General features: G+C 43.9%; 1 protein-coding gene across 5 annotated transcripts in view; it reads left to right on the top strand.

Moving 5' to 3' along the window:
* Window positions 1-20911, top strand: part of wdr20a (WD repeat domain 20a) — a 143675-nt gene extending 122764 nt beyond the window's left edge. For all 5 annotated transcript variants that reach the window (XR_005457919.1, XM_038776660.1, XM_038776670.1 and 2 more), the window contains one exon: window positions 19604-20911. Coding sequence is in view for 3 of the 5 variants with exons in the window: in XM_038776660.1 (XP_038632588.1) it covers window positions 19604-19657 (54 nt within the window). In the remaining 2 variants the exon portion in view is untranslated. The remainder of the gene's footprint in view (window positions 1-19603) is intronic.
* Window positions 20912-21494: the final 583 nt, after the last annotated feature.

Genomic DNA, 21494 nt, shown 5'->3' with positions numbered 1-21494 from the left:
TGACCAGACCCCACCAGTTGCTAGGATACCCAACAGAAACCCCATATTTTATTTGCTTTGTAAGACTGTGAGGAAAGGGTACTTTGCTCCAGGAATGATTCTACACATAATAGGGATATGGTATTTTAAAATAAACTTTATTACTAACAATTGCTAACTTTCAACCTCAAAGAAAATAGCTTACAATTACCAGTTAAACACTGCTTAACAATAACAATAATCTTTATTGTCACAAGTAGGCTTACATTGATACTGCAATTACTTTGAAAAGCCCCTAGTCGCCACACTACGGCGCCTGTTCGGGTAGATAGAGGGGCAATTCTGAATGTCCAAATTATCTAACAGCACGCCTTTCGGGTCTTGTGGGAGGAAACCGGAGCACCCGGAGGAAACCCACGCAGACACTGAAAGCGCATGCAGACTCCGCACAGACAGTGACCCAAGCCGGGAATCGAACCTGGGACCCTGGTGCTGTGAAGCAACAGTGCTAACCATGTGCTACCATGCCGCCCATGTAACATGAAACATTTAACTCCTATATTTTATCTCTACTCAAGCAAAACCCATATCTGGTCAAAATCCACTTTTAAATAGTTAGCCAACCCAGGAATACTTGCGGTAAAGAGATGTCTTGGATAAACCACTTTGAGGAATCCAGTTTGCAGATTTCTGCTTGTGTCAGTAACTGCTTTTTTAAACCTGCCAGGCTTTTTAGAAACTGCTGTTATGTTCATAGGCAGACCTGGCTCCTCCTCATTAATTACATCATCTCTATCCCAGGAACTGTCTTATGATCATCTCATGAAATCTAAACACAACCTCTTAATTATCTAAACCCCAGGGAGCCCTTCAATAAACAAAAGTGCATTAGCCCGATAGCGGCAAACAATTAAATAGTTATAATCAATGATTATCTCACTTTTATGACATCTTAATTGCATGATTTGCACACACACGGCCTGCCTGTATGTTAAACCAGGATTTATAAAAATATTACTGCAACAGATATATAATTTATATAACTATTCCCTACATTAATCACAGCATACGCGCACCTTATTTCTCTCTCCCATACGCATGTTGTTTTCTCACATGCACATCTTGCATGCATGCACACAAATCTTGTTTCTCATGCATGCATACACCGTCGCTACTGTTTCTCTCATACATGCACCATCAGTCTAGCGCACACATTTAGGCACGCAGTGCGCACGCATCAATTCTTGTGCACGTGCACACACAAGGTTCCTCCCTCCTTCATGCATGCCTGCACCGTCACTCACCTAGATGCATACATCGTCTCTCATGTACACCCAACCCCTCCCACTCTCACGTGCACACACGCTCTCTCATGCATGCACGTGCGTGCCTACACACATCAACTTTCACTGCGATTAATGTAGGAATTTCCGTTGTATTGCATTTTATGGAGTTGGTGCAGTAAGGGTGAAAAGCCTGGTTAGAAGGTGCCTACTGCAGTAATGTTTTTAAAAATCCTGGTTTGAAAGACAACTGACACTTTTTGGAGACAAAGGGGCAATTAAATCATCATAAAATTAAGATCATAATTGATTCCAGCCATGAATATTGTTTGCTGAAGTTGGGCTAATGGATGTTGTTGATATCAAGGGGGTTCCCTGGGGAGTAGATAATTAGAGACAGTGAGTTTAGTTTTGGTAAGATGATGTTGATGATGGTTGGAGCCAGAGGCTGAAGCAGAAAGTTGTTGGGTTTTGGAGTTTCAGTTCAGTTTTGGTCTGTCTGCCAACAGATCAGCATCTTCCCTCAAAGCAGCTTAGCCAAAAAAATTGACTGGAGACAGAACAGGAGCTATTTCTCAGGCTGGCTGTTTAAACAGTAGTTGAGACAGGCAAGTATCTTCCAGCTGGGTCCTGAGGAACATCGCTTTCCCAAAGTGGTTTATCCAAGACATCGCTTTACAGCAATATTCCTGGACTGGCGATCTGATTTTTAAAGTCAATTTAAACCTGAGATGGGTTTTGTTTAGGTGGAGATAATCATAGCAGTTAAGGGTTATTGTTTCATTGTATCGTTAAGGTTTGTCGATGGGTAATTGTAAGTTATTTTTCTTTGTAATGCTAAAGTTAGTAATACTGCGTTAGTAATAAAACTAGTTTTAATGTACCATATCCCTCTTTGTGCTTGTAATCACTCCTGGAGTGAAGTATCTTTTCCTTTTTAAAAAAATAAATAAATTTAGAGTACCCAATTCTTATTTTGTTTTCAATTGAGGTGCAATTTAGCGTGGCCCATTCACCTACTCTGCACATCTTTTGGGTTGTGGGGGCGAAATCCACGCAAACACAGGGAGAATGTGCAAACTCCACACGAACAGTGACCCAGAGCCGGGATCGAACCTGAGACCTCGGTGCCGTGAGGCAATAGGGCTAACCCACTGTGCTGCCCCAAGTATCCTTTCCTGACAGGTTTACAAATTAAAAATATTGGGGTTTCTGTCCAGTATCCTAGGAACTGTCGCAACACACATCCTCTCTTGCACGCGCACACAAAATCGCACACGCCATCACATACAACACACCCACAAGTACACAGGCACAGCCATACTCTCTCACACAGATGGAGATGGTGGTGCAATTAAAGGATCAGAAAAGTTGGGCTCATGGAATTTTGTTTGTATAGATGACGTTCCCTGGGAAGTAGATAATTGGGCGGGTTTCTCCATTGCCTGATGCCGATATAGTAATCGTCGATCGGGCGGAGAATCGATTCTGATGGCGGAATCGGTGCTGGTTTACGAGTCTCCCCTCCAATCCGGCGCCATTGTAATGTGTGCCGTGCGCAGTTGCAATGCCATTGGTGCCTCATCGGCTGGTTTACGAGTCTCCGTCCCCTCCAAACCACCGTCATCGTTATGTGCGCAGTGCATAGTCGCAATGCCATTGGTGCCTCATCAGCTGGCCCACTCGTAATGCTCCGCCCTGATGGGCTGAGTTCCCGACGATGGCGCAGGACATGTGTACTCACAGAAATCATGAATCCGATGTGGTGGCTGCGGACTGTGTCCAGCGCCGCCACACTCGGCTGGGGTTCATGGGTGGGGGTTCAGTGGGGGGTGGTCAGGGGTGGGTGTGAGGTCGCAGTTTGTGGGTTGGGTCCGTGCACAGCCAGCTCCAGGTTGCACGGCGTGGTAGATGCAAATGGTCAATCGTGAGGATGCGCGGCCTGGGACCAGGCCATTTTCCGGCCGCTTTCGTAGTGAGAGGCGGGAGTTTTGGTTGGCACCAGTGCCAGCACCTCACCAGTACCGGAAAAGGTGTTCACGCCGATTTCTTTACGCGTAGACCTCCGGCGGATTCTCCGTTCGAGCCGGCACTTAGCCGCAGGAACGGAGAATCCAACCCATTGTGCTTAGTTTTAGTAAGATGTAGTTAATGGAATGAGCCAAGGCTGAAGCAGGTGTTGAGTTTTCAGTTTTAAAGTTCAGTTAAAGATTTGACTATTATACCCAGACCAGACCCCAACGTTTTCTAGGATACTGGACAGAAACCACAATATTTTATTTGATTTGTTAAGACTGAGAAGAATGGATGTTTCACTCCAGCTGTGATTTCACGCACAAATAGGGATATGGAATATTAAAACAAACTTTATTACTAACACACTGTTATTAACTTTAACATCATAAGACATCATATTTCATTTACCAGTGAAAAACTGCTTAATAATACAAGGACACAATCCAAACTGCTATCTTTATTTCCAGCTAAACAAAACCCATCTTGGGTCAAAATCTACTTCTGCCCAGAATTAGCAGACTCAGGAATACTTGCTGTAAAGAGATACCTTGGATAAACCATTTTGAGAGCGATCCTCCAGAAAACAGCTTGTGTATCAAACTACTGTTTAATCTGCCAGCCTTTTTAGAATCTGCTGTTCTGTTCACAGGCAAATTTTTTTCAATTGAACTGCTTTGAGAGAAGAAGCTAGTCAGTTAACAGACAGATCCAAACTGAACTGAAACTCAGAAACTGCTTCAACCGCTGGCTCCTCCCATTAGCGACATCATCTGGGTAGCTCGGTGGCGCAGTGGTTAGCACTACTCCTACACAGCGCCAAGAATGCGGATTCAATCCTGACGCCTGGTCACTGTCCGTGTGGAGTTTGCACATTCTCCCCGTTTCTGCGTGGGTCTCCTCCCCCCCCCCCCCCCCCCCCCCCCCCGCCCACAACCCCAAAATGTGCAGGGTAGGTGGATTGCCCACGCTAAATTGCCCCTTAATTAGAAAAGTAAAAAACTACATCATCTTACTAAAACTAAACACAATGGACTGATTCAGTGGACTTGAGTTAAAGTCCTTTGAATGGCACGTTTAGTGGGGTGTACCTCGGCGCATGCAATGCCGTGAAACATCCTTCTATTCAACGGCACTTTGCAGTTTTGTTTGGCTAAGAGGAGGTTCACTCCACCCGAGGTTGCACTTGGAGGGATTTTCTGGAAAAGCTCCTTGCAGATGGGGCGGCTGGCCCGATCTTCTCCCCATAGGCCCCGCTTACTGGCCCACTACCCCTGTTTTTGCGATCCTTCCTTGGGGACCCAGGTTCAAAGCTCGTCACTGCAGATGATAAAATTTGAATTCAATAAAATCCAGAATTGAAAGTCTAATGATGACCATGAAACCATTGTCAATTTTCATTTTAAAAAAAAAACCCCATCTGGATCACTAATGGAAATCTGCCATCCTTACCTGGTCTGGCCTACATGTGACTCCAGCCCCACAGCATGTGGTTGACTCTTAATTGCCCCCTCAAGGACAATTGGGGATGGGCAATATGCAGACACAGCAAGGAATGCCCACATCCCATGAACAAATAAAAAAACTCCACCCGGACGACTTGTGGCTGGGATCGATCCTTAGTCCTTGGCACTGTGAGGCAGCAGTGCTAACCACTGCGCCACCATGCCGCCTTCTGGTCCATGTTTGTGTGGACTAGTACTAAACGACGGTCTGGTGAGGTCTCCCAGGCGTGGCCGCTGAGTCCCGGGCGGCGCGTGAATCCGACGAATGTTTTTTTTAAATGAGCTTATTCAAATATGCTAATGTAGATCGTGCCCAGTGAGGGTGGATTCCAGATCGTGTCACCCTGTGTGATTTCAATGAAAGATGCGAGACATTTCAAGCATTGCGAATCTTGCGGGAGGTTTCTCGTGAAATTCAATGACCTCGTTCCAACACAATCACGCACCAGAGGTTGGTTTCTCCTTTTGTCCCCACGCAGGTGTAAAAATGGTGGCGTTTTACTCCAGAGATTCCTGCCCAAAAAGCAAAGTTACCCTAATTCATTGCCCTGCAGGGGGCTAGCAGGGACCCGGAGTAAATCTCAAAGCTTTAGTTGCAGATACAGGCCCACACATCTTCGGTTCGGAGTCCACGCATGTGCACGGTGGCGGCCTCCAGCGACTGCGCCGAGTTCCATGGCAGACTCAGACCCCGAAGGCAGACAAAAAAAATGAGACCCCCCTATAGGCTGCGTACCCGAACCTCTAACCCCACAGATCTAATCCACGGCCGGCTAAAAGGCCCCCCCCCCCCCCCCCCCCCCCCCGGTCTCTGATCCCCTCGCCCTCGATTAGGACTATATCCATGGATGTAATGAATTATGATCTTATACAATGCTTTAATTGCTCCTCTTATGATGCTCTAAGAATAATCTTAATTAGTGTCACAAGTAGGCTTACATTAATACTGCAATGAAGTTACAGTGTAAAAACCCCGAGTCGCCACAACGGTGCCTGTTCGGGTAGACAGAGGGAGAATTCTGAATGTCCAATTCATCTATCAAGTACGTCTTTCAGGACTCGTGGGAGGAAACCGGAGCACCAGGAGGAAACCCACACAGACATGGGGAGAACGTGCAGACTCAGCACAGTGACCCAAGCCAGAAATCAAACCCGGGTCCCTGGCGCTATGAAGCATCAGAGCTCATCACTGCTACCTTGCCGGCCACCTCTCTCCAAATAAGTGTCTGCTGCCTTTCAATCAGGGGTTTTACAAAGATGGCTGCAGCAGTCACATATTAACCCAAGCTTTTAACCTTCACTGCACCAGCTACATACAGTATAATACAATATAGATCAAACTCCTACATAAAAAATCCCCCCCTTTAAAAAAAAAAATGAACCAACGATATGAAAAGATTGCTTCATGTTCCAATGCCTTTCAACTCACATTACTCCTTACTAAACACCCCAATACTTTATAATTTACATATGATATTACATTCATGCAAATTTAAATATGGGTACGGACCGTTTCAATCTTTCTTTTATACTTTCGAACGACCAGTTTTCTCACATTTCAAAGTAGTGATAAAGCATCTGCAATCACATTTCCCTTTGTGCTACATGTATAATAATGGTTGTAGCAATAAATTCCATCTAAACAATGTTGCTTTTCGATCTTTAAACTTTCCAAAAATACTAATGGCTTATGGTCTATATATAATTATCTCCGATTAATTATTAGCAACATAAATGTCAAAATATTGGAACGCTAATACCAAACTCAATGTCTCCTTCTCAATGGCCGAATATTTCTTTTGATGAATATTTTTAGTTTTTCAGAAAAATAACTAACAATCCTTTCTATTCTTTCATCGTCTTCCTGTAACAGTACAGCACCAACGCTCACATCGTTCGCATCAATTGCTACCTTAAATTGCTTGGCATTAGGTATTGCCAACACCGGTGGTTAACACAGTTTTCAGATTGTCACATTCCTCCTGATATTTTGATGTCCATTGAAATTTCTATTCTTTTTCAGAAGTTGAGTCAGTGGGGCAACCGCACTGCTAAAATTTGGCACGAATTTGCAGAAGAAACCGCAGAACCCAGAAATCTCAGAACTTCTCATTTTTGACATTGGAAACTCCCCAATAGCTTTCATTTTCACATTCTGTGGGGCCACCTGACCATATCCAATTGTATGGCCTAAGAATGTGACTTGAGCTTTTGCAAATTCAAGTTTACCACCAATCCGGCCTCACCTGATGAAGGAGCTGCACTCCGAAAGCTAGTGATTTGAAACAAACCTGTTGGACTTTAACCTGGTGTTGTAAGACTTCTTACTGTGCCCACCCCAGTCCAATGCCGGCATCTCCACATCATGTTTAAATGTTTCATTGAATGCACACTGTTAACGTACACTGCACAATTGTTTATCCCAGAATGAGTGGGCAGCATGGTAGCATTGTGGATAGCACAATCGCTTCACAGCACCAGGGTCCCAGGTTCGATTCCGGCTTGGGTCACTGTCTGTGCGGAGTCTGCACATCCTCCCCGTGTGTGCGTGGGTTTCCTCCGGGTGCTCCGGTTTCCTCCCACAGTCCAAAGATGAGCAGGTTAGGTGGATTGGCCATGATAAATTGCCCTTAGTGTTTGGTGGAGTTACTGGGTTATGGGGTTATGGGGATGGGGTGGAGGTGTTGACCTTGGATAGGGTGCTCTTTCCAAGAGCCGGTGCAGACTTGATGGGCCGAATGGCCTCCTTCTGCACTGTAAAATCTATGAAATGGCCTTGTTGGTTAATCTTTGGAATGTTGCTGGTGCATTCTTCATTCCAAATGACAAAACTTTAAACTGAGACAGGCGATTTGGTGTTACAAAATCTGAAACTTTTTCATCCTGTCTGATAAAGGTGCTTGCCCGTATCCTTTAAGTAAGGAAAGTTTGGTAATATAATTTTCAATACAGCCTTCCAAATGAGCAATAGGATACGAATCTGACTTTGTAGTTGCACTGACTTTTCTACAGTCCACACACATTGTTGCGTTCTATCTGGTTTTGTACCATCACAATAGGTGAGCTCAAATCGCTGCAACTCATTTTGATGATATCCTCCTAAGCATGCTTTAAATCCCCTTTTGTACCTGTGCCAACTTTAGTAAATTGAGTCTATATGGATGTTGCTTAATTGTAACAGCATTTCCTACATCTACATGTATAATTACTTTTGTACTTTCTAGTTTGTTGCAACATGTGACTGTAATAACTCGTTCAGGTAACACTAATTTTTCCCTGGAAGGTAACTCCATGATATATCCCGATTTCTAACACTTCCTCATTGTCCAATCTAATTTGAGGAATGTCAAATCCAGAATAATCAGGATTTATCTCTTTTCCCTGAGTTACTGCAAGTAGCTTCCTTCTCTATCAAAATTCCCTTTGAGAATATTAATATGACACACTTGTGAGTTTTCCTTCTATCTGGCGTTCTTATCAAATAATTAGCCTCACTCAATTTCCTTTAAATTTGATAAGGCCCACTAAATCTTGCTTTTCATAGTTCATCTACCACTGGTAATACTGTAATACTAAAACTTTCTCCCCACCAACAAAACTACAACTTTTTGATTTCTTATCTGCCTCTTTTTTAATCACAAGCTGTGACAATTTCAAATGCTTTCTAGCCAACTCACTAGCCCTGGTTAATCTCTCCCTAAAGTGTGACACAGTCCAACAATGTGGTCTCAGAACGCTGACTCACCAATTTTTCCTCCGACCAAATTAAGTGGTCCACTTGCCTCATGGACTGAATTTAGTAGATTCATTAGGTATATCCCTAATTGCAAATAGGACCAATGGAATTCCTTTATCCCGATCCTTTAGATAATCCTGACTAAAGGCCCTCAACATGGCCACCTTCTTAATGCTCCCTTTGATTCTGTATGATACACGGTTGAGTTAAATTGCTTTATCCCTAAGCTATCCATAACTTCCTTGAATAACTTTGGCATAAAATTGGATCCCTGATCTGATTGGATTTCTTTTGATTCTGTACCTGGAAAACAATTTAGTTACCTCTTTGACAACCCTCACAGCTATAATATTTCTTAATGTATTGACCTCTGGAAATGTAATAAACACCTCCATTATGTTCAACAAATACTGATTCCCACTTTTTATTTAGGCACATGTCCCATGCAATCAATCAGAGCCCTAGTAAAAGGTTCCTCAAATGCCGGAATAGGTGTTAAGGATGCTGGTTTGATTACTGCTTGAGGTTTTCCTATTACCTGACGTGTAGCATGTATGGTAAAATTCAACTCCATCCTTCTGCAGTTCAGAGCAATAAAAATGTTTTTGTATTTTTGCTTGAGTTTTCCTTACTCCTAAAGGACCCCCTACTGGAACTTCTTGCGCTACCCACAAAACCACCTTTCTGTAACCCACCGGTACTACCACTTTATAAATAGGCTTACATTAGCACTGCAATGAAGTTATAACACCGCAATGAAGTTACTGTAAAAATCCCGCAGTCGCCACAGTCCGGCGCCTGTTTGGGTACACAGAGGGAGAATTCAGAACGTCCAATTCACCTAACAAGCACGTCTTTCAGAACTTGTGGGAGGAAATTGGACCACCTGGAGGAAACCCACGCAGACATGGGGAGAACATGCAGACTCTGCACAGGTAGTGACACAAGCTGGGAATCAAACCCGGGTCCCTGACGCTGTGAAGCAACAGTGAACAGCTGCCCATTTCTCATCTGCCTGAGTATGTAAAGGTCTCCATTTCCTCATTAATGCGTTCTTTCTAATATAATGACACTCCGGTATACACTCAGGTTATATCTCTATATGCTTCCTGATACAGCAGAAAGATTCCGAGATAAAGCAGTTGTAATTCTACCATGTTTCTTTAACTATCCGCTTCATCCAGAACCTTTTCTTGTTCTTTTATCGACCATCTGGTCACAGATTATTTCTGATAAATAAACCTGAGCCTCCCTATCTGTACTCTGAGTTCTCTTCCTCCTGTTTCAACCTGTGACTTTGTGATCTTGTCACCACACAATCTGGAAACATTCCAGGATGTTGCTTGAGTTTTCCCCTGTGGCGACTAGGGGATTTTCACAGTAACTTCATTGCAGTGCTAATGTAAGCCTACTTATAAAGTGGTAGTACCGGTGGGTTACAGAAAGATGGTTTTGTGGGTAGCGCAAGAAGTTCCAGTAGAGGGTCCTTTAGGAGTAAGGAAAACTCCTCAGTTGTTTGACTTTCCACCAGCTTTTCTTTTTTTAAGCAAATTAAAGTACCCAATTCATTTCTTTTTTACAATTAAGGGCAATTTAGCGTGGCCAATGCACCTACTCTGCACATCTTTGGGTTGTGGGGGTGATAGGGACTGGTTTAGCACAGGGCTAAATAGCTGGCTTTTAAAGCAGACCGAGACAGGCCAGCAGCACAGGTCAATTCCTGTACCAGCTACCCTGAACAGGCGCCGGAATGTGGCCACTAGGAGCTTTTCACAGTAACTTCATTTGAAGCCTACTTGTGACAATAAGCGATTTTCATTCATTTCATACCCACGCAGACACGGGGAGAATGTGCAAACTCCACACGGACAGTGACCCAGGGCCAGGATCGAACCTGGGTCCTCGGCACAGGTAGGCAGCAATGCTAACCACTGTGCCACCATGCCACCCACCCACCTTTTCAACCACAGTAGGAATCACTCCCACCTATGATCCAGCTATATCATTACCCAGGATAAATTATACCCCTGGAAACGGTCATTTTTCTATTACTCTTACCACCACTTTTCACCGGACTCTCTAACCTTCCCTTACATAATGCCACACTACTCCTTTCACCACTAATTCCACATATTACCACCTTTTCTGTCAATACTCCTTCCAAACTACATATCTCCTTATCACTCACCATTAAAGATTGACTTGCCCTTGTATCCTTTAAGATCTTAATCTCCTTACCTACGCCACTTGTACACACAAGTAAAAACTTACCCTCACGAATAAAATATTTTAAAAGAGTTAACACTGTTGCCTCTCAGCTCCAGGGATCCCGATCCGATTCTGACCTTGGGTGACTGTGCGGAGTTTGCACATGTGCCCATGTCTGAGTGGATTTCCTTCAGGTGCTCTGGTTTCCTCTGACAGTCCAAAGATGTGCAGGCTAGGTGGGTTGGCCATGCTAAATTGCTGCATAATGTTCAAAAGCTTAGTTTGGGTTACTGAGTTGGGCCTGGGTTTGAATAGGGTGCTCTTTTGTAGGGTCGGTGCAGACTTCTGCACTGTAGTGATTCTATTCTATAATCTGGTCGCTGCTTATCCACCAACCTCGGAACAGGCTGTACTTCCTGCTGCACCTCTTCCGCTGGAACTATGGTTGCTTTTTCCACTTTACTAAATGTCCACTGGCTTTTCTTGTTTTAACAAGCCTGTCTTCCCAGTACATTTCTTAAGCTGTCAACACTGCGACTTCATGTGTCTGACTTTATTACAATGAAAACATTTAAGTTTTCTTATCTTTCTTCTACGATCATGTTTCTTTTTTAACCTGAGGCAAACTCTCTTCAATATCCCCAACTAGACCTTCTTTGCCTTGACCACCTGTGCATTTCTTATTTCTCCAGTTTCTATCCTTCACAAATTGATGTTGAAAACCAGACCTTGGTTTGAGCTAATTCAAAATCATCTATTTCTGCTGCCAGTCTAGTAGTTTTAACCCTTCGCTCTTCCATATGACTTCCACATGACTGGGGGATGTGAATCTGAAATCTGAACTGTAAAATAATTGAGGGCTATGGTGAGCAGGCAGGTAAGTGGAGCTGAGTCCACAAAAAGGTCAGCCATGATCTTACTGAATGGTGGACCAGGCTCGAGGAGCCAGGTAGCCTACTCCTGCTGCTAGTTCTTATGTTCTCCAAAATTATTATTTCCCTAAGAATGTCAAAAGTTTGGTCTATTTTCAATGCTCTTATCCAGCTATCAAAATTATTTTGTTTATTGACCTGGTTCTTTCCTTAGAGTTCTAAACTTCTGTCTGTCGGCTTCTGGCACTAGTTCATATGCACTTAAGATAGCTTTACATGTCTCATCATAATCCCTAAACACCTCCTCTGATAGTTTACTAACTTTACATACAAACTTTGTTTGAACCAACAATACCCTCATGGTCTTTGTGCACTTCAATTGTTTAGCCACTTTCTCAAGTGAGATTTTAAAAATGCTTTCAAATCTTTCTTGTTAAATGTTGGCAGTGCTTGAATACAGGCTAGGCTTTAGACTAGAAAGTGTTAATCCTTCCTCTCAACTTTCCTCAACTTCTGCCTTTACCACCAACACTTTAAGTTGATATTCTCTTTTCCTTTCCAACTCCCTCATTCATTTCCAATTTGTGACGTTCAAATTCTCTCTTTACTCTTTTCTCTTGCCACTGCCTCTCTCCCTCTTCCTTTGCTTCTGCCATTGCCCTTTTCTCTGTTACTTTTTCTTTGAATTCAAGCTGTCACAGTCAATCCCAATGCTTCAGACTGTGTCTCTGGCAAATTTAAATGCTGAGCTTTCCCTGTAATTATCTCCACCTTCCTTGCCTTTCTAGGTAAAGTCAACTGCAGCTTGTTCGCCAAATCCAAAACCTTTGTTTTAACCATCCTTTGTAAACCTGCTCGAGTGACCTTTTCCACACACAGGAAATTCTTTGCAACTGGAAGAGCCATTTCCCATGCCACTCCTTATTTAACTTGCAACACCTGAAAGAAAGCACCAGTTCCGGAAACACTCACTGTATTTAAGTTCAATAATCCCAAGCAAAACAAGGAATTATACTTTTAAATCCTGGATAAGCCCCTAAATTTATTGAATTTGTAAGCCTGAGGGGACAGGATGCTTCACTCCAGGAATGATTTCACGTACAATAGGGATATGGTATATTAAAACAAACTTTAGTACTAATACAGTATTAATAACTTTGTCATAAAGACAATAGCTGCAGCACAGTGGCGCAGTGATTAGCACTGCAGCCTCATGGCGCCGGGGACCCAGGCTTGATCCCGGCCCCGAGTCACTGTCCATTTGAAGTTCACACATTCTTCACTGTCTTGTGGGTCTCGCCCCCACAACTCAAAGATAAGCAGGATAGGTGGATTGGTTAAATTGCCACTTAATTGGAATAAAAAAAAAATTAAATTACCAGTTAAACAATCCTTTTTTTAAATAAATTTAGATTACCCAATTATTGTTTCCAATTAAGGGGCAATTTAGCGTGGCCAATCCACCTACTCTGCACATCTTTGGGTTGTGGGGACGAAACCCACGCAGACACGGGGAGAATGTGCAAACTTCACACGGACAGTGACCCAGAGCCGGGATCGAACCTGGGACCTCAGCGCCGTGAGGCAGCTGTGCTAACCACTAGGCCACCGTGCTGCCCTCCAGTTAAACAATCCTAACTGCTATCCTTAATTCCACTCAAACAAAACCCATTTTTAAAATGTAGTTAGCAGACTCAGGAATACTTACTGTAGAGATGTCAGATAAACCACGTTGATAGAGAGATCCTCCAATGAACAGCTTTCAGCTTGTGGATTCTTGCCTGTCAAGCTGCTGTTTAATCTGGGGCTGGTTTAATGGGGCTGGTTTAGCTCACTCAGCTAAATCGCTGGCTTTTAAAGCAGACCAAGCAGGCCAGCAACACGGTTCGATTCCAGTACCAGCCTCCCCGGACAGGCGCCGGAATGTGGCGACTAGGGGCTTTTCACAGTAGCTTCATTGAAGCCTACAATAAGTGATTTTCAGGGGCTGGTTTAGCTCACTGGGCTAAATCGCTAGCTTTTAAAGCAGACCAAGCATGCCAGCAGCACAGTTCGATTCCCGTAGCAGCCTCTCCGGACAGGCACCGGAATGTGGTGACTAGGGGCTTTTCACAGTAACTTCATTGAAGCCTACTCGTGACAATAAGTGATTTTCATTTCATTCATTTTTCATCTGCCAGCCTTTTCAGAACCTTCTGTTATGTTCACAGGCAAAAATCAAACTGCTTTGAGAGAAAAATTTATTCTGTTCATAGATCCAAACTGAACTGTAACTCCAGAAACTGCTTCAGCTTCCGCTCCTTCAATTAACTACACCATCTTACTAAGCTGAATACAATGTCTCTAATTATCTACACCCCAGGGAACCCTCTTAATATAAACAAAATTCCATTAGCCCAACTTTAACAAACAATATCCATGGCTGGAATGAATTATGATCCAACTTTTATGATGCTTTAAAGTAAAAAGTAAAGTCACCATTGTTACAGATGACCACAGGCTGCTTTCCCCTTTTGAGGGGGAGAGCTGACTGGTGGTGATTTAACCTGAGGGTCACTACACCTCAAGCGAGGGCAAGGTTGAGAGGACAGGGTCTTCATGAATAACCTCAGTCAGTACGGGGGAATCAAACCCGTGCTGTTGGCCTTGCTCTACATCACAAACCAGTTGTCTGGGCAACTGAGCTAAACTGGGCCACCTTGTATTGCACCTCTGTCTCCAAAGAGTATCTGCTGCCTTTCAAACCAGGATTTTAAAAAACATGACTGAAGCAGTCACACACTAATCCAGGCTTTTAACCAACTACGTATAATACAATATATCTGAAATTCCTATGTTCATTACTAGACCAGCAGCTACTCTCAAAACTGCATGTTGGTCTGTCTCTGAACAGAAGCAGCTTCTCTCAAAACAATGAGTTAAAGATTTGCCTGTGAACAGGACAGGAGTAGTTTCTCAAAGGCTGGCAGGTTAAACAGTACTCTGAAACGTGCAAGAATCTGCAGGCGATTTCCTGACCCGATTTCTCTTTCCAATCTGTCTTTTAAAAGGATCTCTATTTAGCAAGTATTCCTGGGTCTGCTAAATGTATTTAAAAGTGGGTTTTGAACTGAGCTGGGTTTTGCTTGAGTGGAGACAACAGATAGCAGTTAGGATTCATTGTTTCATTGTACTGTTAAGCAATTACAAGTAATTGTTAGCTGTTTTCTTGTATGACAAAGAACAATACAGCACAGGAATAGGTCCTTTGGCCCTCCAAGTCTGTACCGGTCATGATTCTACCCTTGGCCAAAATAATGTTTGTTTTATTATACCATATTCCTATTTGTGTGAAATCACTCCTGGAGCAAGGTATCCTTTCCTCAGAGCCGTACAAAATAAATAAAGTATTAGGATTTATGTCTGGTATCCTAGCAACTGTTGGGATCTGATCCGGAATCATAATAACACTCATCTCTCTCACACTCGTATTCTCTCTCTGCCTCACGTGAGCACACTGCCCTTGACAGTATTTGATGGAGTGTAGCATCAAGGAGCCCTCGCAAATCTGGAGTCAATGGGATAATGGGAAAACCATCTGCTGGTTGGAATCATACCTGACACAAACGAAAATGGTTGTGGTGGTTGGAGGTCAATCAACCCCATTCAAGGATATCACTGCAGGAGTTCCTCAGGGTAGTATCCGAGGCCCAACCATCTTCAGCTGCTTCCTTCCATCATAGACTCAAAGGTCAGTGATAATTCCACAACATTCAGCACCATTCACGACTCCTTAGATGTCCAAATGCAGCAAGACCTGAACAATATCCAAGCTTGGGATGATGATTAGTGGCAAGTAACATTTGCGCCGAACAAGTGCCAAGCTTAGCACTGCTGCCTCAGAACAACGAGCACCGTGGTTTGATTCCAGCACTGGGTCACTTTTCGTGTGGAGTTTGCAGATTCTCCCCATGTCTGCATGGGTCTCATCCCCACAACCCAATGATGTGCAGGGTAGGTGGATTGGCCATGCTAAAATTCCTCTTCATTGGAATTTTTTAAAGAAGTGCCAGGCAATGACCATCTTCAAGAGAGAACCAAATCGCCCCTTGGCATTCACTGGCATTACCATCACTGAATCTTCCACTATCAACATCCTGGAGGTTACCATTAAAGAGAAAGTAAACTGGACTGGTAGCACAGTGGTTAGCACTTTTGTTTCACAGTGCCAAGGTCCCAGGTTTGATTCCCGGCTTGAGTCACTGTGCGGAGTCTGCATGTTCTCCCTGTGTCTGCGTGGGCTTCCTCCAGGTGCTCCGGTTTCCTCACTCAAAAGTCCCGAAAGACGTGCTTTTGAGGTGAATTGGACATTCTGAATTCTCCCTCGTGTACCCGAACAGGCGCGGTTTCCTCACACAAGTCCCGAAAGACGTACTTGTTAGGTGAATTGGACATTCTGAATTCTCCATCAACTGTACCCGAACAGGCGTCGGAGTGTGGTGACTAGGGGATTTTCACAGTGACTTCATTGCAGTGTTAATATAAGCCAACTTGTGACACTAATAAAGATTATTATTATTACTATGGCTACAAGTGCAGGTCAAAGGCTGGGAATCCTGTGGCGAATAACTCACCTCCTAACTCCCTAAAGCATATACTCCCCACTTGCCTGGATCAGTGTGGCTCCAACAACACTAAGACGTTTGGCACTATTTTGAACAATGTAGCCCGCTTTATTAGCATCCCATCCACAAACATTCACTCTCTCCACCACCGATGAACGGTGGGAGCAGTGTGTACCATCACCAAGATGCACTGCAGGATCTCACCAAGGCTTCTTAGGCAGCACCTTCCAAACCAACAACCGATATCACCTAGAAGGGTAGGTTGCAGAGACATGGGACCACCACCACCTGCGATTCCCCTCCAAGTCACTCACCACCCTGACTTGGAAATATATCTCTGTTCCTTAACTATTGCTAGGTGCAAATTCTGGTACCTCCACCACAGAATCTGCAACGGTTCAACAATGCAGTTCACCACCATCTTCTCGAGGACAATTGGGGATGAGAAATAAATGCTAGTCGAATCAGCGACATCCACATCCCATAATTGAATTAAAAAAACACATAACCTTCTCTCATACACAAACTGACCCTCCTTTCACACACGCTCACTTTCTGGCGCAGAACATCTGCTTCATGCGCACACACCAATTGTCTATAACCTCTCTTGCACGCCTGATCATTCACTCACACGCATGCCCTCCCTCTCTCTTGCGCCTGCGCACGTGCTCCCTTCTCTCGCAACCCCCCTCTATCTTTCTCTCACGTGCCCCTCCCACACTCACGCCCCCTTTCATTTATGACATGCCCTCTCGCTCCCTCTCGCCCACGTGCCCCCTGCCAACTCTCCCTGTCTCTTGCACGAGTGCCCGCTAACTACATCTCTCATTTGTGCAAGTGCCCTATAACTCTCCCTCCCGCACTATTGACCTTGGACACTCTTGCGCCAATTCCCTTTAATTCTCTCTTGAGTATGCTAGTGCCCTCCAACACTCACTCTCACGTGCAAATACTCTCCATCACCCACTGATTTCTCTCAATTCAATCTCGCTCTCCCTCACACGCACCCTCAAATGCTCTTGCGTGTGCTCTAACCTACTCTTGCTCATGCCCCCTAATTTTCTTCCTCTCGTGTATGCCCTCTAACCCGCTTACTATCACACAAGCTCCCTCTAACTCTCTCAGGCGAACGCCCCCTAGCTCGCAATCTTCACGAGTGTCCCCTAGTCATTCTCTCTGTCTCTCACATGAGTTGCCTCTAGCTCGCTCACTCTCACACAAACTCACTCTCTTGCATCTAGCTCGTTCTCATGCAAGTTCCCTCCAGTTGGCTCTCCCTCGAGCACCCTCTAGCTTGTTCAAGCACCCTCTAGCTCGCTCTTGCGTGAGCAGCTTTTGCATTCATTTGCACTTGCATGAGCACCCTTTAACTTGTTCGCTCTCGTGTGAGCGCCCTGTAGTCGCTCTCCCTTACACACTCTCGCTCGAGCTCACTCTCTCATGCTGGCCCCATCTAGCTCATTCGCTCGCTTTTGTGCAAGTGCCCTCTAACTCACTTGAGTGTCCTCCAGTTGGCTTTTCCTCTTGCTTGAGTGCCCTTTAGCTTGCTCTTGTGTGAGCACCCTCTAACTCGTTCATTCACTCTCATTCAAGCGTCCTCTAGCTCGTTCATTCTCATGATCACATTTGAGTGTGCTTGCACCCGCTATCTTGCTCTCTCACTCATTCACTCTCTCGGGCGCGAATGCCCTCTAGTGTGCTCTCTCGATCATTCTCTCGCACCAGTGCCCTGTAACCCGCACCCTCTTGTATGCGTGAATGCCCGCCATCTTGCACAGGCGTGTGACCACTAGCTCGCCTGCTCTCGCGTGCGCTATGGCAGGCATGCCCTCATGCCCGCTCTTTTACACTCAGCCACCTGCTATGCCCTCAAGCTCATCATCTCTCTATCGTGCGCTGTCCTCTACCTCATTCACTCCCCCCTCACACAAGTGCCATCTAGCTCATCCTCTCTCTTACACTGATATATACATCCTGTCTCTCTCATGCACATGTTTGCCCTCCAGCTCTCTCTCATGCACATGCACGCCCTCCAGCTCTCTGTCTTGAGCTTCCTCTAGCTTGCTCACTCCCTCGCACAAGTGACCTATAGCTTGCTCGCTCTCCTGCACGCACATGCAAGCACTCTAACTCGCGCGCTTTATCATGCGCATAAACACCTTGTCCTCATGCTCACCCACCTTCTGATCACCCTCTCTTGTTCAACCGCACCCCTGTCGCTTGCCCATCTTTTGAGCGCTGGAGTGCCCTGTAGCTTGCTCCTTCACACGTGCCCTCGGGTTTTCTCTCTCTCTCAAGCACGCTCACACGCAAACACACACACACACACACACACACACACACACGAGTGCCCTCCAGCTATCTAGCTCACTCTCGCTTGTGCATGCTGGCCAGCGCCCTATAGCTTGCTTTCTCTCTCTCTCTCTCTCTCTCTCTCTCTCTCTCGTGCACACATACGCCTTCTATGTCCCTCTTAGCTCACCCGCCTTCATGCACATGCCCCCTATATCGCCCGCTGTCATGTGTCCCTTAGCTCGCCTGTTGTCATGCCTGTGCCCCCTAGCTCGCTCGCGGTCGTGTGCATGCCCACTAGCTTGCTCACTTGTCTTGCGCGCACTCCCTAGCTCACCTGCTTTCATGCACGTGCCCCTAGCTTGCCTGCTGTCATAACTGTGCCCCTCAGCTCGCCTGCTGTCGTGTGCATGCCCATTAGCTTGCTCACTGTCTTGGGCGTGCCCCTAACTTGCCCCCTTTCGTGCACGTGCCCCCTAGCTTGTCCGCTGTCGCTGGCTTCAGTATCGGAAGTCGGAAAGTGAATTGAACAATCGTTTTGACTTGGCTATATTGCCAACCTTTGATTCATTTTACAAATATACTATTTAAACAACCTTTTTGTAGCTGCAATTGTATTTGTAAACTTCTTGGGAAATATAAAATTTGAGCTAGCCTTTTTAAGTATGACCAAGTGAGGCAATGTATTACTTTTCTAAACTGCTTTCCATTTGTTATAATTTTATAGTTTGTCATCCTGGAATAAACCGCTTTCCAATTATTTACTTCATGTGCTCAATACTTGAGTCATTTCATTTACAACATTTCACTTGGAGCCATCTCTGAAAAGAAGTTTAATAATTGATGCAGGAATATTTTTGTCCTTTCTGTTGCTGTTAGACCTGTTGAATGAATTTAGTTTTTATTTACATTTCTACTTGTGAATTCAAGTAATTTACTAATAAAGCATTTATCAGAAGTTCCTTGCTTTTGAAAAGTTTCCCAATTTACCTAATACTTTATGATGCCTCAACAGAAAAACTTGAAACACTTATTGAGTCATAAGTAACAATTGAACTAATATTTAGTACAAATGACTACGGTATAACAATTTGAAATGCTGTATTTGCAGGGCTTATTGTCATCCCAACACCAAGCCAACTCGCCGAGTGGTACTGTAGTATAGCCATCGTGCTACTGCTAGCAAACCTTCGCTACAGGATATGAAGTAATGACATTGGAACCAGGAGCTGGTCTTCAGCCACACAGCTTTAGCAGTTTTATCATAGTGCTGTTTTTGTTCAGGGTTCTGCTGTGAATCATGTAGAGCTAACACTGGGGAACAACGTCGAGTGTAAGTTCTTGAAATGGGAAGGCTGCTAACTCGAAGAATTCTGCTAATTTATTTATTTGGTATTAGCAGGAAAGAAAACACAAAAAACATTTTATCAATCTTAACTTTTCAATTTTTTTTCGTCTATGTTAATCACATGTATAATGAAAAAAATATTAAAACAAAAAGTTTATTTATAGTACATTAAATAGCCCTGCGGATAAGTATCTCACTTGTGTATTTTGCACTGATTTTTGTTTTGCTTTCTCATTTTATAAATTTAAACTGGTTGGAAAGCCGCTTGAAATGCACTTGGTGGAATTGAGTCATTACTTTCTGGCCTGAATTTGTGATTCACGAGGTGGAAGTTGCAATCATAGATTTATATTTTTTTTAAAGTTGCACTTAATAGTTTAATGCAAGTAATTACTTACAATGGGATGTGCAAAAACTCCCAGACAATTGCAGACAAAGAAGATATTTCTTCTCTATCTCTTAAACATTTATTTTAATATTGTTGCAAATTGAACCAACTGTGTACGATATGTATAAATACCATTAGTCATGGGGCAATAATCATTTACACTAGTTGAAGTTTTGCCCTCTAGTGAAAGTGGTTTCTAATTCAGAAATTATACATAAAATCTTGAATATAGTTTTATTGTTCATTTATTTTCAGTTGTAAACAATACATTTGTCTGTAATTAATCCTTTGTTGAATTAACTGTTTGGTACAAATGAAAATCTTTCTATTGAAAAGATGTAGTGTTCTCATAACCATACATATTTTAAAATTCTGAACTTTGTATTTCTGTGGCTGAAGCATCACCAAGGTCCAAAACTAGCACTTGGACTTGTTAGATGCTAATTCGTAGCAGTTATATTGAGAAATCGTTTGTGGGTTAGAATTGCTCCATCTTAACTGACCCTCATCAATGTAAAATAATTTAGAATGTGCCAAACGTTTTACAGTTGTCATGCAATCTAACCAGTAATTTCTGTGTGTTGGGTTATGTTACATTATAAATTCGCTGTACAGATTAATGCTGATTCCTTGGAAGAATGTAAAGACAGATGAAGCTTGAATAAATGATACCTTGCATACTACTTGACATTTTTCTTTCCACTTGGTAGGTCATTTAACATGTACTTAAAGTCTCCTTGATGAGAACTGACCTGACATTTTTGATATGAGATCCCTCCACTGTTTTTTTGCTGAATATGAAAATCATGAATTCACTGAAATGGATTTCTACCGTTGGCAGTTTTGCCAGTTATATTTGTAGTATCCTAACTTTGCACCAATGAAAACCAACAAATTGGGTGCAATTTTCCGTTTCGGAGAATGTTGATGCTGGGACTGAATTGTGTGTGGTCTGCATTCCCATTGGGGGGACTATTTTGTTTTTAGAATTTACAGTGCAGATGGAGGCCATTCGGCCCATCGTGTCTGCACTGGTCCTTGGAAAGAGCACCCCGCCTCCACTCTATCCCCATAACCCAGTAACCCCACCTAACCTAGTGGACACGAAAGGGCAATTTAGCATGGCCAATCTACCTAACCCCGCACATCTTTGGACTGTGGGAGGAAACTGGAGCACCCGGAGGAAACCCACGGAGACATGGGGAGAATGTGCAAACTCCACACAGTCACCCGAGGCAGGAATTGAACCCGGGTTCCTGGAGCTGT

Source organism: Scyliorhinus canicula, chromosome 2 (assembly GCF_902713615.1).
Source record: "Scyliorhinus canicula chromosome 2, sScyCan1.1, whole genome shotgun sequence".
Taxonomy (NCBI): domain Eukaryota; kingdom Metazoa; phylum Chordata; class Chondrichthyes; order Carcharhiniformes; family Scyliorhinidae; genus Scyliorhinus; species Scyliorhinus canicula.
Note: the sequence above shows the minus strand (reverse complement) of the source record. Positions and strands in the feature narration are given on the sequence as shown.